The sequence below is a fragment of the Herpailurus yagouaroundi genome, unplaced genomic scaffold (assembly GCF_014898765.1).
Source record: "Herpailurus yagouaroundi ecotype Mexico unplaced genomic scaffold, PumYag 213, whole genome shotgun sequence".
In the NCBI taxonomy this organism is placed as follows: domain Eukaryota; kingdom Metazoa; phylum Chordata; class Mammalia; order Carnivora; family Felidae; genus Herpailurus; species Herpailurus yagouaroundi.
Genome location: NW_024412444.1, coordinates 1,780,658 through 1,801,183, shown reverse-complemented (window position 1 = coordinate 1,801,183; position 20,526 = coordinate 1,780,658). Strand labels below are relative to the sequence as shown.

General features: G+C 40.7%; 1 protein-coding gene across 1 annotated transcript in view; it reads right to left on the bottom strand.

Annotated features, from left to right (window-relative positions):
- Positions 1–20,526, bottom strand: part of SUCLG2 (succinate-CoA ligase GDP-forming subunit beta) — a 166,848-nt gene that overhangs the window by 13,289 nt on the left and 133,033 nt on the right. Inside the window, exons 3-7 of the mRNA XM_040454492.1 lie at positions 19,763–19,862; positions 18,621–18,711; positions 13,627–13,779; positions 12,019–12,108; positions 3,460–3,556 (exon numbers count right to left, since the gene is read on the bottom strand). Coding sequence (XP_040310426.1) covers positions 3,460–3,556; positions 12,019–12,108; positions 13,627–13,779; positions 18,621–18,711; positions 19,763–19,862 — 531 coding nt within the window. The remainder of the gene's footprint in view (positions 1–3,459; positions 3,557–12,018; positions 12,109–13,626; positions 13,780–18,620; positions 18,712–19,762; positions 19,863–20,526) is intronic.

Below are 20,526 nucleotides of genomic sequence, written 5' to 3'. Positions count from 1 at the left end.
CCACTTTGCATTCCCACCAACAGTGCACAAGGGTTCCTTTTTCCCCCTATCCTCACATACACTTGTTTCTTACGTTTTCTATTTTAGCCATTCTGAAAGGTGTGAAGTGATCTCACTGTGGTTCTGATTTTTTTCCCTGATGATGAGCGGTGTTAAGCGTCTTTTCATGTGTCTATTGGTCATCTGTATGCCTTCTGTGGAGAAATGTCTGTTCATGTCTTCTGCCATTTTTAATTGGCTTAGGTTTTTTGGTGTTGAATTGTGTAAGTGCTTTATATATTTTGGATATTAACCCCTCATCAGATATATCATTTGCAAATATCTACTCCCATTCAATAGGGAGTACTCCTAATTCAATACTCCCAATTCAATACTCCCATTGTCTTTTTGTTTTGTTGATGGTTTCCTTTGCTGTGTAAAAGCTTTTTATTTTGATGTAACCCCAGTAGTTTATTTTGCTTTTGTTTCTCTTGCCTCAGGAGACATATCTAGTAAAATATTGTTACAGCCAATGTCAGAAAAATTACTGCCTGTACTTTCTTCTAGAATTTTTTTTTATGATTTCAGGTCTTAACATTTAGATTTTTAATCCACTTCAAGCTTGTTTTTGTGTGTGGTGTAAGAAAGTTGGTCCAGTTTCATTCTTTTGCATGTAGTTGTCTGGTTTCCCCAACACCATTTTTTTAAGAAACTTTTTCCCATTTCATATTGTCTCCTTTGTCGTAATGTCTCTATTTTTGTACCAGTACCATACTTCTTTGATCAATATAGCTTTGTAGTATATCTTGAAAACTGGGATTGTGGGGCGCCTGGGTGGCTCAGTCGGTTGGGAGTCCGACTTCGGCTCAGGTCACCACCTCGCGGTCCGTGAGTTCGAGCCCCGCATCGGGCTCTGGCTGGCTGATGGCTCGGAGCCTGGAGCCTGCTTCCGATTCTGTGTCTCCCTCTCTCTCTGCCCCTCCCCCGTTCATGCTCTGTCTCTCTCTGTCTCAAAAATAAATAAAACGTTAAAAAAAATTTTTTTTTTTTAAAAGAAAACCGGGATTGTGATACCTCCAGCTTGGTTGTTTTTCAAGACTGCTTCGGCTATTCAAGCTCTTTTGTGACTCCATACAAATGTTAGGATTACCTGATCTAATTCTGTGAAAAATGCTGTTGGTATTTTGATAGGGAGTGCATTAAATCTGTACATTGCTTTGTTCAGTATGGACACTTTAACAATATTTGTTGTCCCGATCATGAGCATGGAACATCTTTCATTTGTGTCATCTTCAATTTCTTTGACCAACGTTTTATAATTTTTGGAATACAGGACTTTCACATTGTTGGTTAAATTTATTCCTAGGTATTTTATTATTTTGGGTGCAACTGCAAATGGGATTGTTTTCTTAACTTCTCTGTCACTTCATTATTAGTGTATAGAAATGCAATGAATATCTATATATTGATTTTGTATACTGTGGCTTTACTGAATTCATTTATCAGTTCTAGCAGGTTTTTAGTGGAGTCTTTCAGGTTTTCTATATATATAGTATCACGCTATATGCATACAGTGAAAGTTTTATTTTTTTCCTTTCCACTTTGAATTCCATTTATTTATTTATTATTCATTCATTCATTCATTCATTCATGTCTGATTGTTGTGACTAGGACTTCCAGTACTATATTGAATAAAACTAGTGAGATTGGACATTCTTGTCTCTTTCCTGATCTTAGAGGGAAACCTCTTAATCTTTCACCATTAAGTATGCTGTTACCTGTGGGTTTTCATAGATGACCTTTATTAAGTTGAGATATGTTCCCTCTAAACCTACTTTGTTGAGAGTTTTTATCACAAATGGAGATTGTACTTTATCATATGCTTTTCCTGCATCTATTGAAATGATCATAAGGTTTTTATCTTTTCTCTTGTTGATGTGATGTATCATTCAGATTGATTTGCAAATATTGAACCACCTGGCATCCCAGGAATAAATCCCACTTGATCACAGTGAATGATCTTTTCAAAGTTTTGTTGAATTGGGTTTGCTAATATTTTGTTAAGGATTTTTGTATTTATGTTAATCAGAAATACTGGCCTATAGTTTTCTTTTTTTGTAGTATCTTTTTCTGGTCTTTGTATCAAGGTAATGCTGGCCTCACAGAATGGATTTGAAAGCTTTCCTTCCTCTTCTGTCTTTTGAAATATTTTGAGAAAAGTAAGTATTAACTCTTATTTAAATATTTAGTATAATTCACCTGTGAAGCCACCTGGTCCTGGAGTTTTGCTTGTTGGCAGTTTTTCCTGGACTATCTGAGAAGAGAAGCATCTATGAATGTGTGGTGCTCGTCCATTTTGTGTGTGACAGTGGATGCTTACACAAACACCAGTCACCTCATTTGACAACCACCCGATACGACAGTTACCATTTTTACCACTCTTTCGGAGTAAGAAACAAAACAACAAACAAACTCCAAGGCTTAGCCCAGGTCTGTGGCCAGAACACGGCAGACCCAGAATTTGAACCCAGGCCCCTTTGTAAAACAGTGTACTGTCCACCTTGGTTTACTAGCTGGTTGTATTTGCACATAACAGATCACCTCATGTACCAACTCAGTGGCAAATCCCTCTGTACGAACTGCCCACAAAATGCTAGATACCATACAAGACATTGGGAGTGAAATATGCTAAAAAAAAAAAAAGACAAGGTTCATGGAACTTACATATTGGTATCCATATCCTATCCACCTGATAGCCCAGCCTCTACCTTTAAACACACGCACATTCACAAGCTTTTGTTATCGGATTAAAAAGAGTTTACTGAACACTAGCTGTATATAAGGCACAGGGAAATGGTGATGGGTGCTGACACAGAACACAGTTCTTTATACTTTTTAATTACCTGATGGGTAGGAAAAAACCTTCCCTGCAAGGGAAGTTGGGCAAACATTTTCCCACCTGAATCAGAAGCTAAGTAACTAAGTAAGTTGGTAAGTAAGTAAGTAAGTAAGTTGGATCGTGGGCACTAGGGTCTCACTATGATGATATAAATCCAGCAGGGGAGGACAAAGTGATTTTGTACAGATTTAGGCAAACTAAAAATCTTCAAGCATTTCTAGCTCCATAAAAAGCAGGTGCATTCATTACACCCCAATGGGGAGGATCCCATTTCTACCCAAATTTTTACCACACTATAAGCAAGAATGGCCCCGAAGAAACAAGGCGGGGCTGGTGGATGGATGTTTCCAAATAAAACAAGAAGGAGCTTCCCCTGAGGCCTGGCATCTGACTGCAAACAAACTCAAGTCCTGAAATGTTCAACCGTATCACGGAGCATTCGAAACCATGGCAGAAATTAAATTAGTGAACAAAATGAACGCAAAGCTACTGCTACAGTCTTTTGTACAATTTAATTCATAGCTTGCATAAATGATTATACTCATTTGTTTCTTTCTTGTTGTTGTTGTTGTTCTGGTTACCTTGTCCTTCTGGGGTTTCACCAAAGGGATTCACTTCCACCTGAGTGGCATCAATTTTCAGGAAGAGATTATACAGCTTCTTAATTTGGTCTGCAGCCTAAACAGGATCAAATACAATGAAATTACACCAAAGCGGTAAAAGAACATTTATTTTGCTGTATTAATGTAACCTTAAATATATTAAGTGATGTCTTTATGTTCAGTTCAGTTTTCTGAAGGGAAAAAAGAGAAAAGCATTAAGTATTTTAATTTCCACTTCTATTCATTAGAAGGAATTGCTCAACTTTCCTCCAGACACCAAGAAAGACCGTTATCAGGAAAACAAGATATTTTCAGTACAGCCTAAAAAACGTTAATCTTTTTGTAAATTTTCATGTTCCTATTAGCCAAGCTATGATGCAGTATGAGCCACAATCATTAATATAAACAATCTCCATTTAAGTAAAATGTAAACATGATTTTGAGAGTTTATAATGACCAGGTTTTCCTTATTATGCTAAAATAAAAGTTATTAACATTCATCAGCCCAAACCTATAACCTGCGAAACAAAAATTACGGAGTGTCTTAGGGAAACTGTTGCAAGATAGGAAGATGAAAGTCCTACACAGAGCGGTTACTGAACAGCCCAGCCCGTTCAAACTGAACAGTCTGTCACAAAGGCATACTCCACAAAGAGCAACAGTATCCCAAGTTTCCCTGACGGTATGCCCTGACTTCATTTTTCTCAAGGCTGCTTGAAATTCACTCACCCAATCATTGTTTTCAACCAACTTTTATTTTTTTTGTTATTAATTTTTTTTTTCAACGTTTATTTATTTTTGGGACAGAGAGAGACAGAGCATGAACGGGCGAGGGGCAGAGAGAGAGGGAGACACAGACTCGGAAACAGGCTCCAGGCTCTGAGCCATCAGCCCAGAGCCCGACGGGGGGCTCGAACTCACGGACCGCGAGATCGTGACCTGGCTGAAGTCGGACGCTTAACCGACTGCGCCACCCAGGCGCCCCAAACCAACTTTTATTCATGGCCTATGTCACAGCATGCTGGCATTGTGTGAACAGGGGTGAGGGGAAGACATCACAAAGGAGGCCTGACACCACCCTAGAAAGCTCACACCTGTAGTGAACACCTGTGATGCAACACAGCAAGACTTGTGTACAATTATGGCTGAATGCTGGGGATCAGTCTCACGCTTGGGGCCATCTTTTTATTATTAAAATTTTTATTATTTTTATTACTGCCTAGCCGTAATTTTCCCTTGGCAACATTTTTGCTCATCGTTCTAGCCCTGCATTTTTGTCCTCAGACCCAGTTCTGGCTTTTCTCCATCCTTATTATGTATATCAGGGGAGCTGACACTTGGAGGCTAAGTTTCCAAGGCTCCTGGGCTAGATGGTTTCCAGCGCAGTTCAGCCAATGGGATGCAGTGGAAGGAGACGAGAGGTAGGAGAAATGGAAAAGCTGGGGTACTTGGACACCTCTCCTGCTTTGCAAACACAGCTCCTCCAGGGGCGCCTGGGTGGCTCAGTCCATTAAGCGTCCGACTTCGGCTCAGGTCATGATTGCATGGTGCATGAGTTCGAGCCCCATGTCAGGCCCTGAGAGCCTGGAGCCTGCGTCAGATTCTGTGTCTCCCCCTCTCTCTGCCCCTTCCATGCTTAGGCTGTCTCTCAATCTCTCTCAAAAATAAACGGAATATTTAAAAAAAAAAAAAAAAAAGCATCTCCTTCACTGGCTGTAGCAACCACCAGAAGCCCAGCAGGCTTACAGAAATACCACGTCCTCACGTGGTCCCTCCAGCATGCAGGGAGCAACAATTTCCTGCTATGGCTTAGCTCTACCTTGCCTCTGCCCATCCTGGAATTTCTCAACTCTTGAATCACCATGTAACCAAGTCCCTAGAATAAAGTCCCACTGTGGTTAAACACTGAGAGTACTTTCTCTGTTCTAGTACTGACTGAAAAACTCCTGGAAATGAAATTCACATGGTCTTTATCATATATATACATACACACACACACACACACACACACACACACACACACACACACTTATCTTTCTTTTCTCATATATGTATATAGTTATATAAACTTTCTTAAATCCTAATTTGAAACCCAGTAGCTATAAGTAAACACGCATAATGAGTAAGACTGAATATTTTTTAATATTGATTTTTTCTTTCTGTCTACACAAGGGTCACCCTATGAACCTTCACCAGACTCCCCAGCCACACAGCTCCCATCTCATCCAGCAGCAGCCCCCTTCCCGGTTGGTGCTTCACTGAGGGACAGTCTGTGTATGTGCAAGTATACATATTCTGCGCTCACCTTTCTAGCAAAAACCACCTTGGTTCTATACTTTGTTTCTTCACCTAACAGATTTTAGAAAGCCTTCACCAGCCACACAAATACAATGATCTTATTCTTATAAGTGGCTACATAATCTTTTTTTTTTTTTTAGTTTGTTTTTGTGTTATTTTTTTTTTAATTTATCTTGAGAGCGAGAGTACACAAGCGGGAAGGTTGCAGACAGAGAAAATTCCAAACAGGCTCCCCACAGTCAGTATGGAGCCTGATGCAGGACTCAAATCCACAAACCATGAGACCGTGACCCTGAGGTGAAACCAAGAGTCAGACGCTTAACCGAATGACCCACCCAGGCGCCCCTACAGAATAGCTTATTGAATGGATTTACCATAATTCAGTTTACCTGTCTCTTAAACAATAGCCTTTAGGTTTCCAATAGCTTGACATTACTTAAAATGTTGCCTTATCCATTTCTGTATGTATATCTAAAGGATAAATTCCCCAGAGTAGAGCAAAGAAAGAGATGTGGGGATTTTAAATAATAAAAGGTGATCTTAAATAATTCTTCGTAGAAGCTCTCACTAATTTCCCACTACACAAACAAGGATCATAGAAATTGTTTTTCTATTCACAACCACAGGCTATCAATCTTTGCCAGTATGCCGGGTAAAAATGGGTCTCTCATCCAGACTACTACTATTAGTTAATTTAAGCATTATTCTCTGAGCTTAAGAGACATTTGTATTTCCTTTTCTGTGAATTTTGCCTATTCTTCTGTTGAGATTTTAGTCTTTTTCTCGGTGAGTTATAAGAAGGGTTTTTACATGAAGGAAATTAGCTCATCATCCCACGTAAATTGCAAGTATTCTTCTCCTTTAACATTTACCTTTCACCCATGGGTCTGTTATTTCTGCCACATAAAACAGTAATAATGGAACTCTTCATTCAGCGCTTCTAGCTTTGGGTCAGACTTTAAGAAGGATGGTCTCACTCTGAGGTTCTCCAATTAGTTTTTTCAAATACTGTAAGATTTCTTTCATTTGCTGTTTACTTTTTTTTTTTTTTAATCCAAATGGATTTTGAGTTATAATGCAAAGCTGATATGTAACTCACTGCCAAACAGACTTGTATTTCGGGGGGTTTTCTAGGCCACTGATCTGAGCCTGCAGTGTTTTGCATGAGAGAGGCATGCCGGCTATCCTGTACCCACACAGCCTCTGTGCAGAGTCAACACGCAATAAAATACTGGCTCAATTAATGGCTGATTGGATAATGAGGAGAAACTACGTAACAGAAAAAAATCTTCTGGGTGCCTACGTATTTAAGATCTTATCCCAGGTCCTTTAAAATGTTCTTCTTCTTAGAAATACACTTACTATAAAATTCACGATCCCAATCATTTCTACGTGTACATTCCTATGGTGTTAAGTATACTGACCGTGTCATGCAACCACGCTCCAAAACTTTCTCATCCTGCAAAACTGAAACCCTATACCCATTAAATAACAACTCCCCGTTCTCCCCTCCCCTAGTCTGACAACGACCATTCTACCTTCCATCATTATGAATCTGGCGAAGCTAGGCTCCTCATATAAATGGAATCGTATGTATCTTTTTGTGACGGGCTAATTTTACTTAGCACAATGTCTCATGGTTCGTCCATGCCTCGTCAGAATCTTCCTCTTTCTCAAAGCTAAACAACCTTCTGTTGCAGATCCACTTATTTGTCAGTGGATAACTGGGTCACTTCAAAACTTCTTAAGCCTCAGGGCACCTGGGGGGGCTCAGTCAGTCAAGCATCTGGCTTCAGCTCAGGTCATGATCTTGTGGTTCATAGGTTTGAGCCCCGCATCAGCTCTGTGCTGATGGCTCAGAACCCGGGGCCTGCTTCAGATTCTGTGACTCCCTCTCTCTCTGCCCCTCCCCCATTCATTCTCGGTCTCTCTCAAAAATAAACATGAAAAAATTTTTAAAAAGAAACAATGTTTCTTAAGCTTCTATCAAGGTAACTTACCACGAAGCCCAAATTTTCTAAACATCAGTGCCACTACAATCACATACTAACACAGCAGTTGGGGGTATTCACTGTTAGAACTGTTCGCTTCTGTACAAAGACAGACCATAAGCATTTTTTGAGCAGGAATGAAGCATGATTAGATTTGCGTTGTGAGATCTCTAAGGGATACGTGTTACAAAATCTGCGATGTAAGATCTAAAAAAGGGAGAATCAGCCTGGCTTGGAGACCGAACGTGCCCTGTTCCAGAGGCCATCCAAGTAAATGACTGTGAAGGCTAGGCAGGCAAATGTGTCAGTCTGAGCAGGTGTGACAACAGAAATGGCAGGGCCTGGGAAAAGTGGGGGTTAGCTCCCCAGTTTTCCAAACATGTTCAGATTTAAAGAATAAACTAAACACAAGTCAAAGGAAACATTCTGCTGTTTACCTTACAGGCAGCCAGCTTCCTACTGCCACCTACTTCCTCAGTTCATAACCACACTCTACAGACTATATGTTTTCTCTTCTTTTGCCACCAATTAATGTTATTTTAAGGTTGTTTGCTAAGCAATTTAAAAAATTACGATGCCTAAAATCAAATATCCTTTGGGCCATATGTACGAAACCCTGACAAATTTACAGGTACCTTCAAAAGTGTTTGAACAGCTTAAAAATTTTAGCAATATTTTGGTTTGATTCCAGGAACCAATGTCATCAACATTCACACACAGTTCTTAAAGCTAGCCAGAGGGACAAACCATTCCCAGAGGTATTGGTGATCTTTTTTGCCTGGGCCCATCAAATCTTTGCATTAGCTTAAATACCGAAGTTGCATATTGACAATACACAGCGCTTATGTTTCAGAAATTAATAGTATTAGGGCGCCTGGGTGGCTCAGTCGGTTAAGCGTCCGACTTCGGCTCCAGTCATGATCTCACAGTTCGTGAGTTCGAGCCCTGCATCGGGCTCTGTGCTGACAGCTCAGAGACTGGAGCCTGCTTCACATTCTGTGTCTCCCTCTCTCTCTGCCCCTTCCCTGCTCATGCTCTGTCTCTCTCTGTCTCAGAAATAAATAAACATTAAAAAAAAAAAAAAAAAGAAGTTAATAGTATAGAGGATAACTAACACAATTGACAGATCTATGAATTTTCAGTCCTTTTCTGCTTTCCTGTGGCTTTAGTCTTTTCAACCAATTCTTGCTGAAATGAATTCTGTCAGGAACACATACTTGGTAATTTCTGTACCAGGTGATATTTCTTTAAGTCTAACGTGAATACCTCACTGAGTTCAGACACAACAGGCATGGGTTGGAAAGATATTAGTAACTTTACAAGATAATCATTTTATAAGTTGTTCATCCAAGAGAGCACAGCCTCCACATGCCTAAACCATATCCTAGATGAAAATTAAGTAATGTTCAAGGTCACACTGAATCTAAGGTACCTTGAAGGTACCATTTCTTGACCAAAGGATCACTGATCGATGGTCATTTAAATCATCTTCTTGGAGCTCTCGGTGGCTCAGTGAGTTAAGCATCTGACTTCGGCTCAGGTCATGATCTCACAGTTCATGGGTTCAAGCCCTGCACTGGGCTCTGTACTGACAGCTCAGAGCCTGGAGCCTGCTTTGGATTCTGTGTTTCCCTCTCTATCTGCCCCCTCCTCCACTCGTACTCTGTCTCTCTCTCAAAAATAAATAAAAACATAAAAACAATTTTCATGTTTTCTCTTCTTGGGAGCCTCCTCCCAAATCTCCTTTTCTTGTGAGTAAGCCTCTGCTTACTAGACACTGACTTTCTGGAACATTTCACTGATCCCTGTGGCTTAAGGAAGCATCCTAATGCATTCCCAGATCTACTACTCCAGCACACATACAGTCTCCTTCTTAGTGTACAAATAAAATCAGTTGTCCTAGATGAACAAATTCCCACACACCTACAACTAGGATTACCCTCGCGCTCCTTCCTACTCCCTGTCCCTATAATCGCTACCAGCACCTGATCACTGTTCTGGGAGCCCCTGGAGAACAGTGGCTATTTCTCATCATGTTTTCCAGGGTCCAGCAGAGTGAGCAGCACCCAGGGAGAGCTCACTCCAACTTTGCTGAGCAAACAGAGATTTAAAGGCTTTCATTTGCTTGGCAATGAAAAAAAAAAAAAAAAACAAACAGAAAAAAAATGAATTCAAAACTTCGTTCCTTTCCTTAGCACATTTAAGTCAAAAATACAATGACATTATAGCTCTTCATGACCCCTGAGAACTTGCATGCTCATCTTCCTTCCGCAGGTAATTCATTTAAACCCAGAGTGTCTGGGGTGCTGGAAAAAATGTGATTCAACCATTTAAAGAGCTATGACTCTTAAATTTCTCTTCTAAATGAAGAGTGGTGGAAACTATCTTCTGGGGTCCCTAGAACTATTACTGCCTTCTCTAGAACTCTGTCACATTCACCTCCTGAGCTGTCAAGCCAAGGGGTTAGCAGATTTGCCCGCTCCAGATTTATTCTCCTGCCTATCACCAACTCCCCAGGAAGCTCTTCGAAGTGGACATCCTGGACGTGTTGTAGCACCTATTCACGCATATGACGAATGTTTGCAGGGCATCTGATATACCTGCCAAGAACTTCGCTTCCAACAGAGCAGTGAGCAAAGCTGACAATGCCCCTTCCATGGTGCACACCAGGATCTACAAAGGCGACTGCAAATAAGTAAGACAGACAGCGATGTGCAGAGGCATACAGAGAATGTGAATAGGGTTATGGAGCACATTCTGGAGCTGACTGTAGGGCAGCGTCGCTAGAACATGGGGACCCTATGGAAGAACGGTCTCAGTGACCACACCCCTACACAAGAAGTCCCACAATAAGTGTCAAGTGGACGGCTAAGCTAATTAGTGACCTCATTCTCAGGAGGTGACTCCAACCACGGCAGCCCTTACTCAGGAATCCACGATAACTTCCTTTCAGCACGTCACTAACTTGACATTTCTTTGACAGTCTCAGAAGTGACAATTAGTTCTTGTAACTGTCCACTGAGTCCTGGCTCTTTCTCCTGCTAAGGTTTAGTCCCACATGTTCCTGCCCCTTCTTCCATCTTGAACCTTCCACCTTCCAAGGGAGCCTTTCCTCCCAAGTTCAAGTAAGTGCTGTCCTCTCTTAATTCAAACGTAGATATTTTTAAAGTCTTACTCTGCTTTACCCTTCTATGACTTGCCTATTTCCAGCCTTCAATTTCTAGAGATAGAGTCAATCAAAAGAAAAAGAGAAGAGTGGGAAATCTGTTTTATTAGAGGAACGTTGCCCACCTAAATAGCAGGAAATACTCTGGAACCATTGGGGGCCCCAGGAAACACACACATACTCATGTACACACTCACATATACATACACACAGGACCTTGGGTTATTAAGGTGGCTTCTCTTGGTACTGGAGAAGGAAGAAAACAGCCAGTAAATCCTTCTCCTTTAACTGTGAGACAAAGAAGTTTGCTCATGTAAACACCCAATGCGGCTCGGTGGGCTGGACCAAGGACAACGCAGAACTGTGAAGCTCAAGACAGAGTCTCTCCCCCAACAGCTCAGAGGACAGTTTTTCTGTCTTTGAAGCCATGAGATATGATTATTAAATTGGCATAATTTAAGCTGTTTTCAGTGAAGTATCACTTTCAGGTCATTAATATTCATCTCAAATCCCATTAGCTATGAAAGAATAGCAATTAGTTAAGTAATGTGTATTATTAATAACAATAACAGCTGACCTTTCTGGAGTACTGACTAAGTACCTGTGTACTGGGCTTACTCCGTCCTAACAAGAGGCCTCTCATTTGGGGTCTCATTATCCCCATTTCACAGACGATGACAGACAATCAGATGGGTGGAATCAGGCATGCTGGATGGCAGTACAGGATTCAAACTCAGGTCTGCCTGACTCTACAGCCTGTCCCTCTCACCACTATGCTGCCTCATCTAATTCATGGGCTGGCACTGTAGTGCTGCAGAAAAAAACAGAGAGACTAACATACACAGCAAAACGCATGTATCCACGCACAACGCTCACACGTATATTTGAACACATCTCATAAACACCCTTTTCTAGAACACAAGGGAAATATTTTTCTTCATCACAAACGACTGGGGAAAAATGGTTGGACAAATAAATAATCCTGGGTCCTGGAGAAGCACAAACATCAGAGGCAAGTAAGGAAGGTAGCACACATTTTCTGAAACAAGTCATATGCACAGTGGCCTCCAAATGCTCAGGTACCTGGTTTTTCAAAGGCCCAAGGAAGCCTAGGTTTTCTGCCATCCTCTGAGCTTGGCTGTCCTTTATCCCCTCAATAATGTCGATTTCTTCCTAGGAAAAAATGAATAAAATAAGGAAAACTCAAGACAGGCAAATGAAAAGATTCACAACCTGGAAAGAAAAGGCTCAGTATTTATTTGCAAATGAGTAATTCAAGGGTGGCACCTTTCCAAAGATCTCCGAGCAGGGCTACTGCAGCTGCCTATAGGGTATGTTTTAATTAGCAGACCATCTAAAACACAGCCTTTCCAAAAACTATGTAATTCTTCAGGGTGGCATGCTGACAAGACAATCGGATGCCAGTTTTCACTTTTAATTACTATACAGATGGCACCGACGAATATTTAGTCAGTTAATTTTTATGACATCTTTTGGAAGGCTTCCAGAGTAAGGTTTTCCTGCCTAATATTGCTGTTAAGTTTAGAGCTTGTCATATGTAGGTTAAATATTACCATATGATTTAAATACCCTATTGATGATGATAATTATTAATAATACCTGAGCTCTACAAAGTGCCACTCTCCAAGATACTAAGTGCTGTTCATATACATTATTTCAGGTGTTCTCTTCACAAATGGAATGGCTTGTTTAAATCACAGTAATTTTGAAAATGAGTAGGTATTATTGGTAAGCTAGCATGTAAAGTCTCAACTTAACTTCCAAGGTAGCTAACCAGAAGATGTAATGTTGGTGAAAATATTCCAAAACCAATCACCCAAAGTATCAGTACCTGATCTAAACAAAGAGGTTCAGGAAAAAAAAAATTCCTGCTTTTTTAAGGGAGACAAAATCACATTCTAAAAGAAATAATAAATCTTTCTGCTAAAAATTTCTAATGTGATTTTTTGACACCAAGAACCCCAAATTAAAAACCAGAATTACAGTTCTAAAGACCATAGATTTTTCTTCTCACAGCTGAGGTAGGTTGAGAAGCACTTTGTACACATCACCTCATTATTTCTCACAACTCTGTGGGGTGGAAATCACTGAAGTGATTCAAAAACAATGAGGCTTGGAAACACTGAGATGCTTGCTGGTGAGTTAGGATTTGACCTCAGCCAGATCTGTGACCAGATACTAAGGGCAAGCTTTAAAGGATTGAAGCACACTGATAGAATCAGGGCCTCTGAAGGATTCCGGTTTACATAAGCTGTACTGAAAGACATCATGGCAGTCTCCAGCTCACATCTGGTGTCCTAGGAGCGGATTTCTGGATCATACACACTGTGCGGTGGAGTGGAGTCAACCAGGGGAAATGGAAACACCACAGTCCTCTCCCATTGGTTAATTCTTGGGGCAGGGTATGGAAGAAATGAGAAAGGAAGAAAAGGCAGGAAGGAGGAATAAAGGGATGGAGGGGGAAAGCAAAGAAAAAGACCCTGGATAGGGAATACCTTGGTTCTGCCCAACCTCAGCTTAGTGCTCAGGAAGAAAAAGGACTCAAGGTCTTTCATGCCTTAAATCCCAGGAACGAACGTGCTGCTACCAGCCTCAGACTGCACATTAAATCTTTAACAGCTCGTGCAACAACAGTCAATGAACACAGCATAGTCAGGAATACAAACACACCTTAAAAATAAGCTCTGGATTCGAAGCAGCCACCTCTTCGATGTCAACGCCCCCCTGAGGGCTGCCCACCAGCACGGGGCCATTGCAGGACCGGTCCATCAGAATGGCCAAGTAGGTTTCTCGGGAAATGTCCAAGGCTTCAGCAACCATCACCTACCACATTAGTGGGAAAGTCAAATTAATTCAGCATCAAGCTCATTCCCACTTGGATATCTATATAAACTTGCTACACAAATCAAACAGCTTCATTTTAGGCTCTTCAAACCCACTGAGTTACCTCCCAGAGATTTGAGAGTTCTGCTTTCATGGTACAGAATGCCCATTTTCACCTCCTTAATTGATCCTGCTAACTTGCTCAAGTGACAGGTATTTGGTTTGCCTCAAGGAGCTTTCCCACTTTAATCTTTTTTTTTTTTTCTTCTTCTTCCTTGAGAAACCCTGACACTTAAGAAAAACTCCAGGGAAGCAGTTGTTATTTTAATTTGAGACATTAACAGTACATACATATTGCCACATTGATTTTTCTCAGATTACACTAGTGGAAAACCAAGTTTGCTGCCCCAGAAAGGATTCTTTTACAGTACATCTGATGCTTTATATGTATATATGCCTCTATCTCATTGATCAACTGTATTGCTAATTCAATTTATGCTTCCTTTTAAATTACAAATATACTATTTGCGTGTTCAAAAATAACACAAAAGGTACTAGATGTATATAAATGAGACAGTGAAAGCAGCCCCCAGCTGCACATATACAGAGCTTGGGCCTCAGCGGTTAGGGTGATCAGGAGCCCATATGAAACGTTTGTGATCATCAGATAAAGTAGCACCTTTGGGAGGATATGGTCCAGTGTATGCGAGGACTGTGCTTGGGCAAGAGACAAGTGGGATGGAAGGATTTCATTCTGCTCTCACTGTTTCGGCTGGCTGTCTTGCTCAGTGCACAACCACAACAGCTGTGTGCAGCAGGCCTACCAGGAAAAATCACCGCTGACTTCTCTCTTTCCTATACATCTACAAGCATTACAGTAGTGCGCATGGAAGCATATTATACATGCTTGAACGCTTTTCTTTCTTCTTGTTTTTTTTTTTTTAATTTTTTTTTTTCAACGTTTATTTATTTTTGGGACAGAGAGAGACAGAGCATGAACGGGGAAGGGGCAGAGAGAGAGGGAGACACAGAATCGGAAACAGGCTCCAGGCTCTGAGCCATCAGCCCAGAGCCCGACGCGGGGCTCGAACTCACGGACCGCGAGATCGTGACCTGGCTGAAGTCGGACGCTTAACCGACTGCGCCACCCAGGCGCCCCTCTTTCTTCTTGTTTTTAATATTAATATTATAGCTTGGAAATCTTTCCAACATTCTCTCTCTTCATTGTGACTAGATGGTACTTATATGTCAGTATTTATTTGACCATATCCCTACTGACAGACATTTACGTGGACTTCAATTTTTCTCAAATGCTACTTGAGTGCTTACTTTTGTGTGTATATCTTCACTCATTTGTTTTCATATCCCTATAGTAAGGTACCTAGAAATAAGATGGCTAGGTTATAGACTCTTCATATTTAAGATGTTAAGTACTCTCAAATTGCCTTAGAGAGAGAGACTGTACCAAATGACACTCCAAATAAAAATGGTAAAAGATGTCTTGGATGGGAAGGAAGGAAGGAAGGAAGGAAGGAAGGAAAGAAAGAAAGAAAGAAGGAAGGAAGGAAGGAAGGAAGGAAGGAAGGAAGGAAGGAAGGAAGGAAAGAAAGGCAAAAAGAAAGAAAAAAAGAAAGAAAAGAATAGTCATCATCAGTACTAGAAGTGAAAATAATGAAAGCATTTACATTGCTTTTCCTAAAAGTAGTCCATTAATAGGTTTCACAAAAGAAAGTCACAGATAAAACAGCATTTCTTGGTAATTACCCAGATGTCATAAAACCACAAATTTTTAAGTCACATGAAATGGGATAAACATATGACGACCTAAAATGCTATAAAGAAATGAACTCAAAATTTCTTCTTTTCAAACACTTGTGGAATTTATCACTGGTTAAAAATAAAATACCTGATAAGAGGCATCATACTGACTCTTTTATCATAAATGGTAACTCATGACTATGTAGGAAATACTTCTTGGCACGTGGTGTTAAGATTTTCATAGAAGCATTCTGTTTTCAAGTTCACTTTCTATCTAATAAGAGCTAGTCTAGAGAACAAGATTTAATGATTTTCAGTAGTTATTCTGAGAAGCAACACAACATTCTAACTTTTCAGGAGACGTGTCATTCAAGAGTCCTATTCTTAATCTTCTAAAATGTTGACAGATGTTCTGTACGTTCCATCAAATTTCTATTTGTGAGAGACCAGCTGCTGTCTGAACTGGCTCCTGCTTGGTGGAAAGAAAGTATCACTCTTTAAGAAAACATTCCAAGTGAATTCCACGAATGCTCTCATCCCACCAGGAACTCAGTTAGATACGTCTCAATAATGTGACTTCATCTGTGACTGACAAAAACAGTATCATCAGCACAGCCTTTTCGTGGAGTCCCCCAGGAAAGAAAGCTTTTTCACTTACTTTACCCTACTGGACTACTGAACCTGGCTGGTTGGTTTGTTTTTGCTTTTGTTTTTAACATGGTGCTGTTGAAACTGTGGATGAGTACCAGTGCACAAACTATTCGCAACAGGACCATGATTATTAGATAATATTAAAAATATATTCGGTTTCTGAACTTTGCTTGCTACAGAGCAGTAAGCTTTGCTGGTACTGAATCGTGAAGAACATAATGAGGAGTGCAGTCTCACCTCCCCTATTATTATTCTAGGGAACACACCTAAAATGCATTGGCACAGACTTAGAAAAAAATATCCAATGTGTATAAATGTACGTATGTGTGTTTAAACAGCTTCTCAATTAAACTTAGAAATAAAAGTTTCTGGGGGACTTCTACTGATGTCCAAGATATTCATATGTAAAAAAAAAATGCATGTTCCTTAAAACCGCATATAATATTATTATACAAACGGGGTAACATACATTTTATACAGAAAAAGGACAGAAACGATATTTCACTGTGGTGAGAATCCAAGAAACGTTTATTTTCTAATTTCTATATTTCTGTACTTCTGGAAGTTTTTATGTGTGTGAATCACTTTTACAATCAGGGGGAAAAAAAACCACTACTTAAAAGTAAATCATTCTAGATGTTTCCTAGCAATGACTCAATGTACAGGAATACACTTATCTTCAGTCTTTCAAAACCTATCTACAGGGGCGCCTGGGTGGCGCAGTCGGTTAAGCGTCCGACTTCAGCCAGGTCACCATCTCGCGGTCCGTGAGTTCGAGCCGCGCGTCAGGCTCTGGGCTGAGGGCTCGGAGCCTGGAGCCTGTTTCCGATTCTGTGTCTCCCTCTCTCTCTGCCCCTCCCCCGTTCATGCTCTGACTCTCTCTGTCCCAAAAATAAATAAACGTTGAAAAAAAAAAATAAATAAATAAATAAATAAATAAAAAATAAAAAAAAAATTAAAAAAAACCTATCTACAAACTAATTTTATGCATTACCACACAGTGCAAATCTGCTTTAGGTATTTTTTACGTGCTTTTAAAAAGTATCACAAACTATAATCTAAAAAGAAATATATTCGTATAAAACAACGAATTCCTACAAACAAAAAAATACTTATCAGGTCCTCTATGGACAAATTTTGAAGAAGTTAACAAAGGCACAAGCTCATAATCAGATTTAAAAGGCAAATACAAGTACTGTGTTGGGCCAAACAAAAATCAAAACAAAACACTTTTGAGTTTTAAACAGTTCTTAACTGTGAGAAGTGGGGGTAAAGGGAAAACAGCATAACCAGTTTTGTCAATATGCTTTCCTAACATTTACCAAAGCTTTATGTTCTCAGAGTGAAAGAGCTGAGGACCACCAGGATTTCCATCTCCCTCTTTGGGACCAAGATAGACCCTGTCATGGTACGCTAAGTAAACCACCCAGCGATTTTTTTTTTTTTTTCGTCATGTTAACAACTTTCCACACAACTCACCCTGAAAATTAAAAACAGAATGTACTACCTCAGGTTGTCTAGGCATAACACACTGGCAGAACCTGGGTCTATTTTTAACCTTATCTAATCTGCTCCCCAAAATGCTGGGCCCCCTTTCACCATTATGACAGGGCCTTTCAACGATCTATGCCTGCCAGGGCTGGGGTTTGTCCTTATAGTCAAACTTATAGGGGCCGAAACTCAGAAGGGTCCTCCTCTTGGTCTCTTGGTGTATTATTTGTTGTAAGTGACTTGAAATTTGAACGAGGGTCCCCGCATTTGTTTTGGCACCGGGTCCTGCAAATCAGGTAGCGAGTTCTGGTGCTTCCATTGATGAGGAGGGTACAGCAAACAAAATGACAGGAGGAGACTTAGGTTCTGGCCTCGACTGCGCCACCCCAATTTTATGCCTGAGGCAGGCCACTTCACACAGGGCTCTAAGTTCTGCAGGTGTGTATGATGTGCAGCCCATCTACACTTCAGAACCCCAAAGGACCACTAATACTCCATAATTCCAGGGATAACATGGCTTTAAACGCTACTAAACTCAAAGTAAGGTATAGTGACACTTAGAAAAACATCACAGGTAACTCTGATACATAATGAAATGGGGTTGTGGAAGAGCAGAGAATGTCCTGCACTGAGCAGGAAGAGCTGAGTACGAAGCCCTTTCCAGCTTTAAACAGAATGTTCTGAAAGGCAAAGCAGTTGTTTTGATCACTCACCCGCACCTACGTTTACTAAATGCTGACGATGATAAACACTCACACTATCACAGAACCTTTTTTATTTCTCCTCAAAGTCATACCACAACCTAAAGAGATTATAAGAAGTTTAAAAAACAAAATGGCACATGGCCAAAGTGCACTGCTTCATCAGATTGTCAAAAATGAAATGTGATTTTCTTTTCTTGTAACACATACACAGAAAATGACCAAAAGCATTCATATTACCTTGTTAACTTTCACACCTTCTTTTGGAGTTTGTTTTGTTGCTAGATTATACCCAATCATCTGTTTAGCCAGCTGGCCTACAACTTGAGGGCTAGGAGTGAAGGCAAAGGGAAAGAGAAAAAACAAAAACATTGTCTACGGTGAAAATTATTTTAAAGCAGAGTGCATGTTATGTCCCCATGTCCACACTGCACAGGGTCCAGCTCCACCCTCACAGAGTCCACAAGGCTTTCTGCTAATGTACTAGGTACCTAGCAAGGTACCAGAGGCTCATTGAGAGCAATATATATGAGGGAGGGAGGGAGGGAGGGAGGGAGGGAGGGAGGGAGGGAAGGAAGGAAGGAAGGAAGGAAGGAAGGAAGGAAGGAAGGAAGGTTGAAAAAAGGGAAGGAAGAAGGAAGGAAAGAAAGGGAAGGAGGAAGAGAGGAAGGGAAGGGAAGGGAAGGGAAGGGAAGGGAAGGGAAGGGAAGGGAAGGGAAGGGAAAGGAAGGGAAGGGAAGGGGGAGATTCTTGCTTCCCTCTGCTATCCTCTCTCCCCAAAATAAGTTACAGTCACAGTAGAAAGACAATACTGAAATGCACAACAGATTTAGATAAGAGCTGAATAACAAAAACTTGACTTGGGTAATGTGAGAAGAATTGGCCAATGAGGGCATAAGGGAAAGGCTATGATTCAAAGTAAATAATGAAAAGGTATGTGATGGAAGAGAGGCACAGGGGCAGTGCTGGCAGACACAAGAGATAGGCCATGATAAGGGAAGGTTCAGACTGTCAGACAGGAGGGACAAGTGAAGCCACTGGTAATGGGGAGCCACTTGCAGGCTCCAGAATAGGCAAGTGACAATATGGCGGCAGCATTTATTTTGTGTTATCATTTTCAACATTTATGATGGATCACTGACTGTCTAGGGCAGACGGAGTGTCAGGTTTTTCACCAATTAGTGAGGAAAAAATCCTTTTATGGGAGAAAGAACACTGGAGCATTGCCAGAGCCCTCCTCTACCTATAATTCATTTCCTCTACTTGCTACCTTCTGCTCCCACCCCATTCCAACCATTTTTCTCAATGCTCCCTTCAATCATGAGTAAGATCTTCCATTAATACTTAGCCAAAAGACAGAGAAGTAACACCTCCAGACTTACTCTTTTGTTAAATGAACGCCTCCTTTCAAACCGCTACTGAAGACACCTTTTCCTCTTCCTCCAGCTAAGATCTGGGCTTTCAAAACAATTTCTTTTGCATCTGAAAAAGAAAACCCAGAGTCAGTAGTGGGTTTTTCTGTTGTTGTTTTGTTTTTGAGCAACAAGGAACGTGGAAATGCACCTAATTTCCAAAAGTGTTTGTAAAAGCCCTATTAAACCAACTTTGAAAATAAAGGCATAAAAAACGTCCAGAAAAAAAAACATCAATGCACCTAAATACAAAGTCTTTATCGAGGGCATTAAAATATTTCCTACCAGTTTAATCTAATACTCAACCATCCCAAGAGAAAGCAAGGCATGTGTTCCCTTGCTCTTCTGAGTGTCAGAAGATGCTAAATAAATCCAGGCTGGAGGTATTAATTTTACTGTGTAATGACACTCCCATGTGGCTGAGGCACCAATCTGCCAGTCAGAAGAACTAACTACCTGTCAGCCGGCTGAGATGTCGAAGGGAAGACTGGATTACATAGGGGAGACGTTTAAGACAAGATGCAAAGAGAGCAGTTAATAACTGTATTCTTGGAAACCACCAGATTTCTGAGCAGTTGTTCTATATATTGATGGGACTGGATAAGGGAGGAGGAAATGGATTGAACCTGAAAGCAAGTAATATTTCTGAAATGGTGGCAGGGTAACAAAACATCCTGGAGGAAGGTGGCTGTGGAATTTTTGTTTCTCGACATACTCAAGGAACGGGGGGGGGG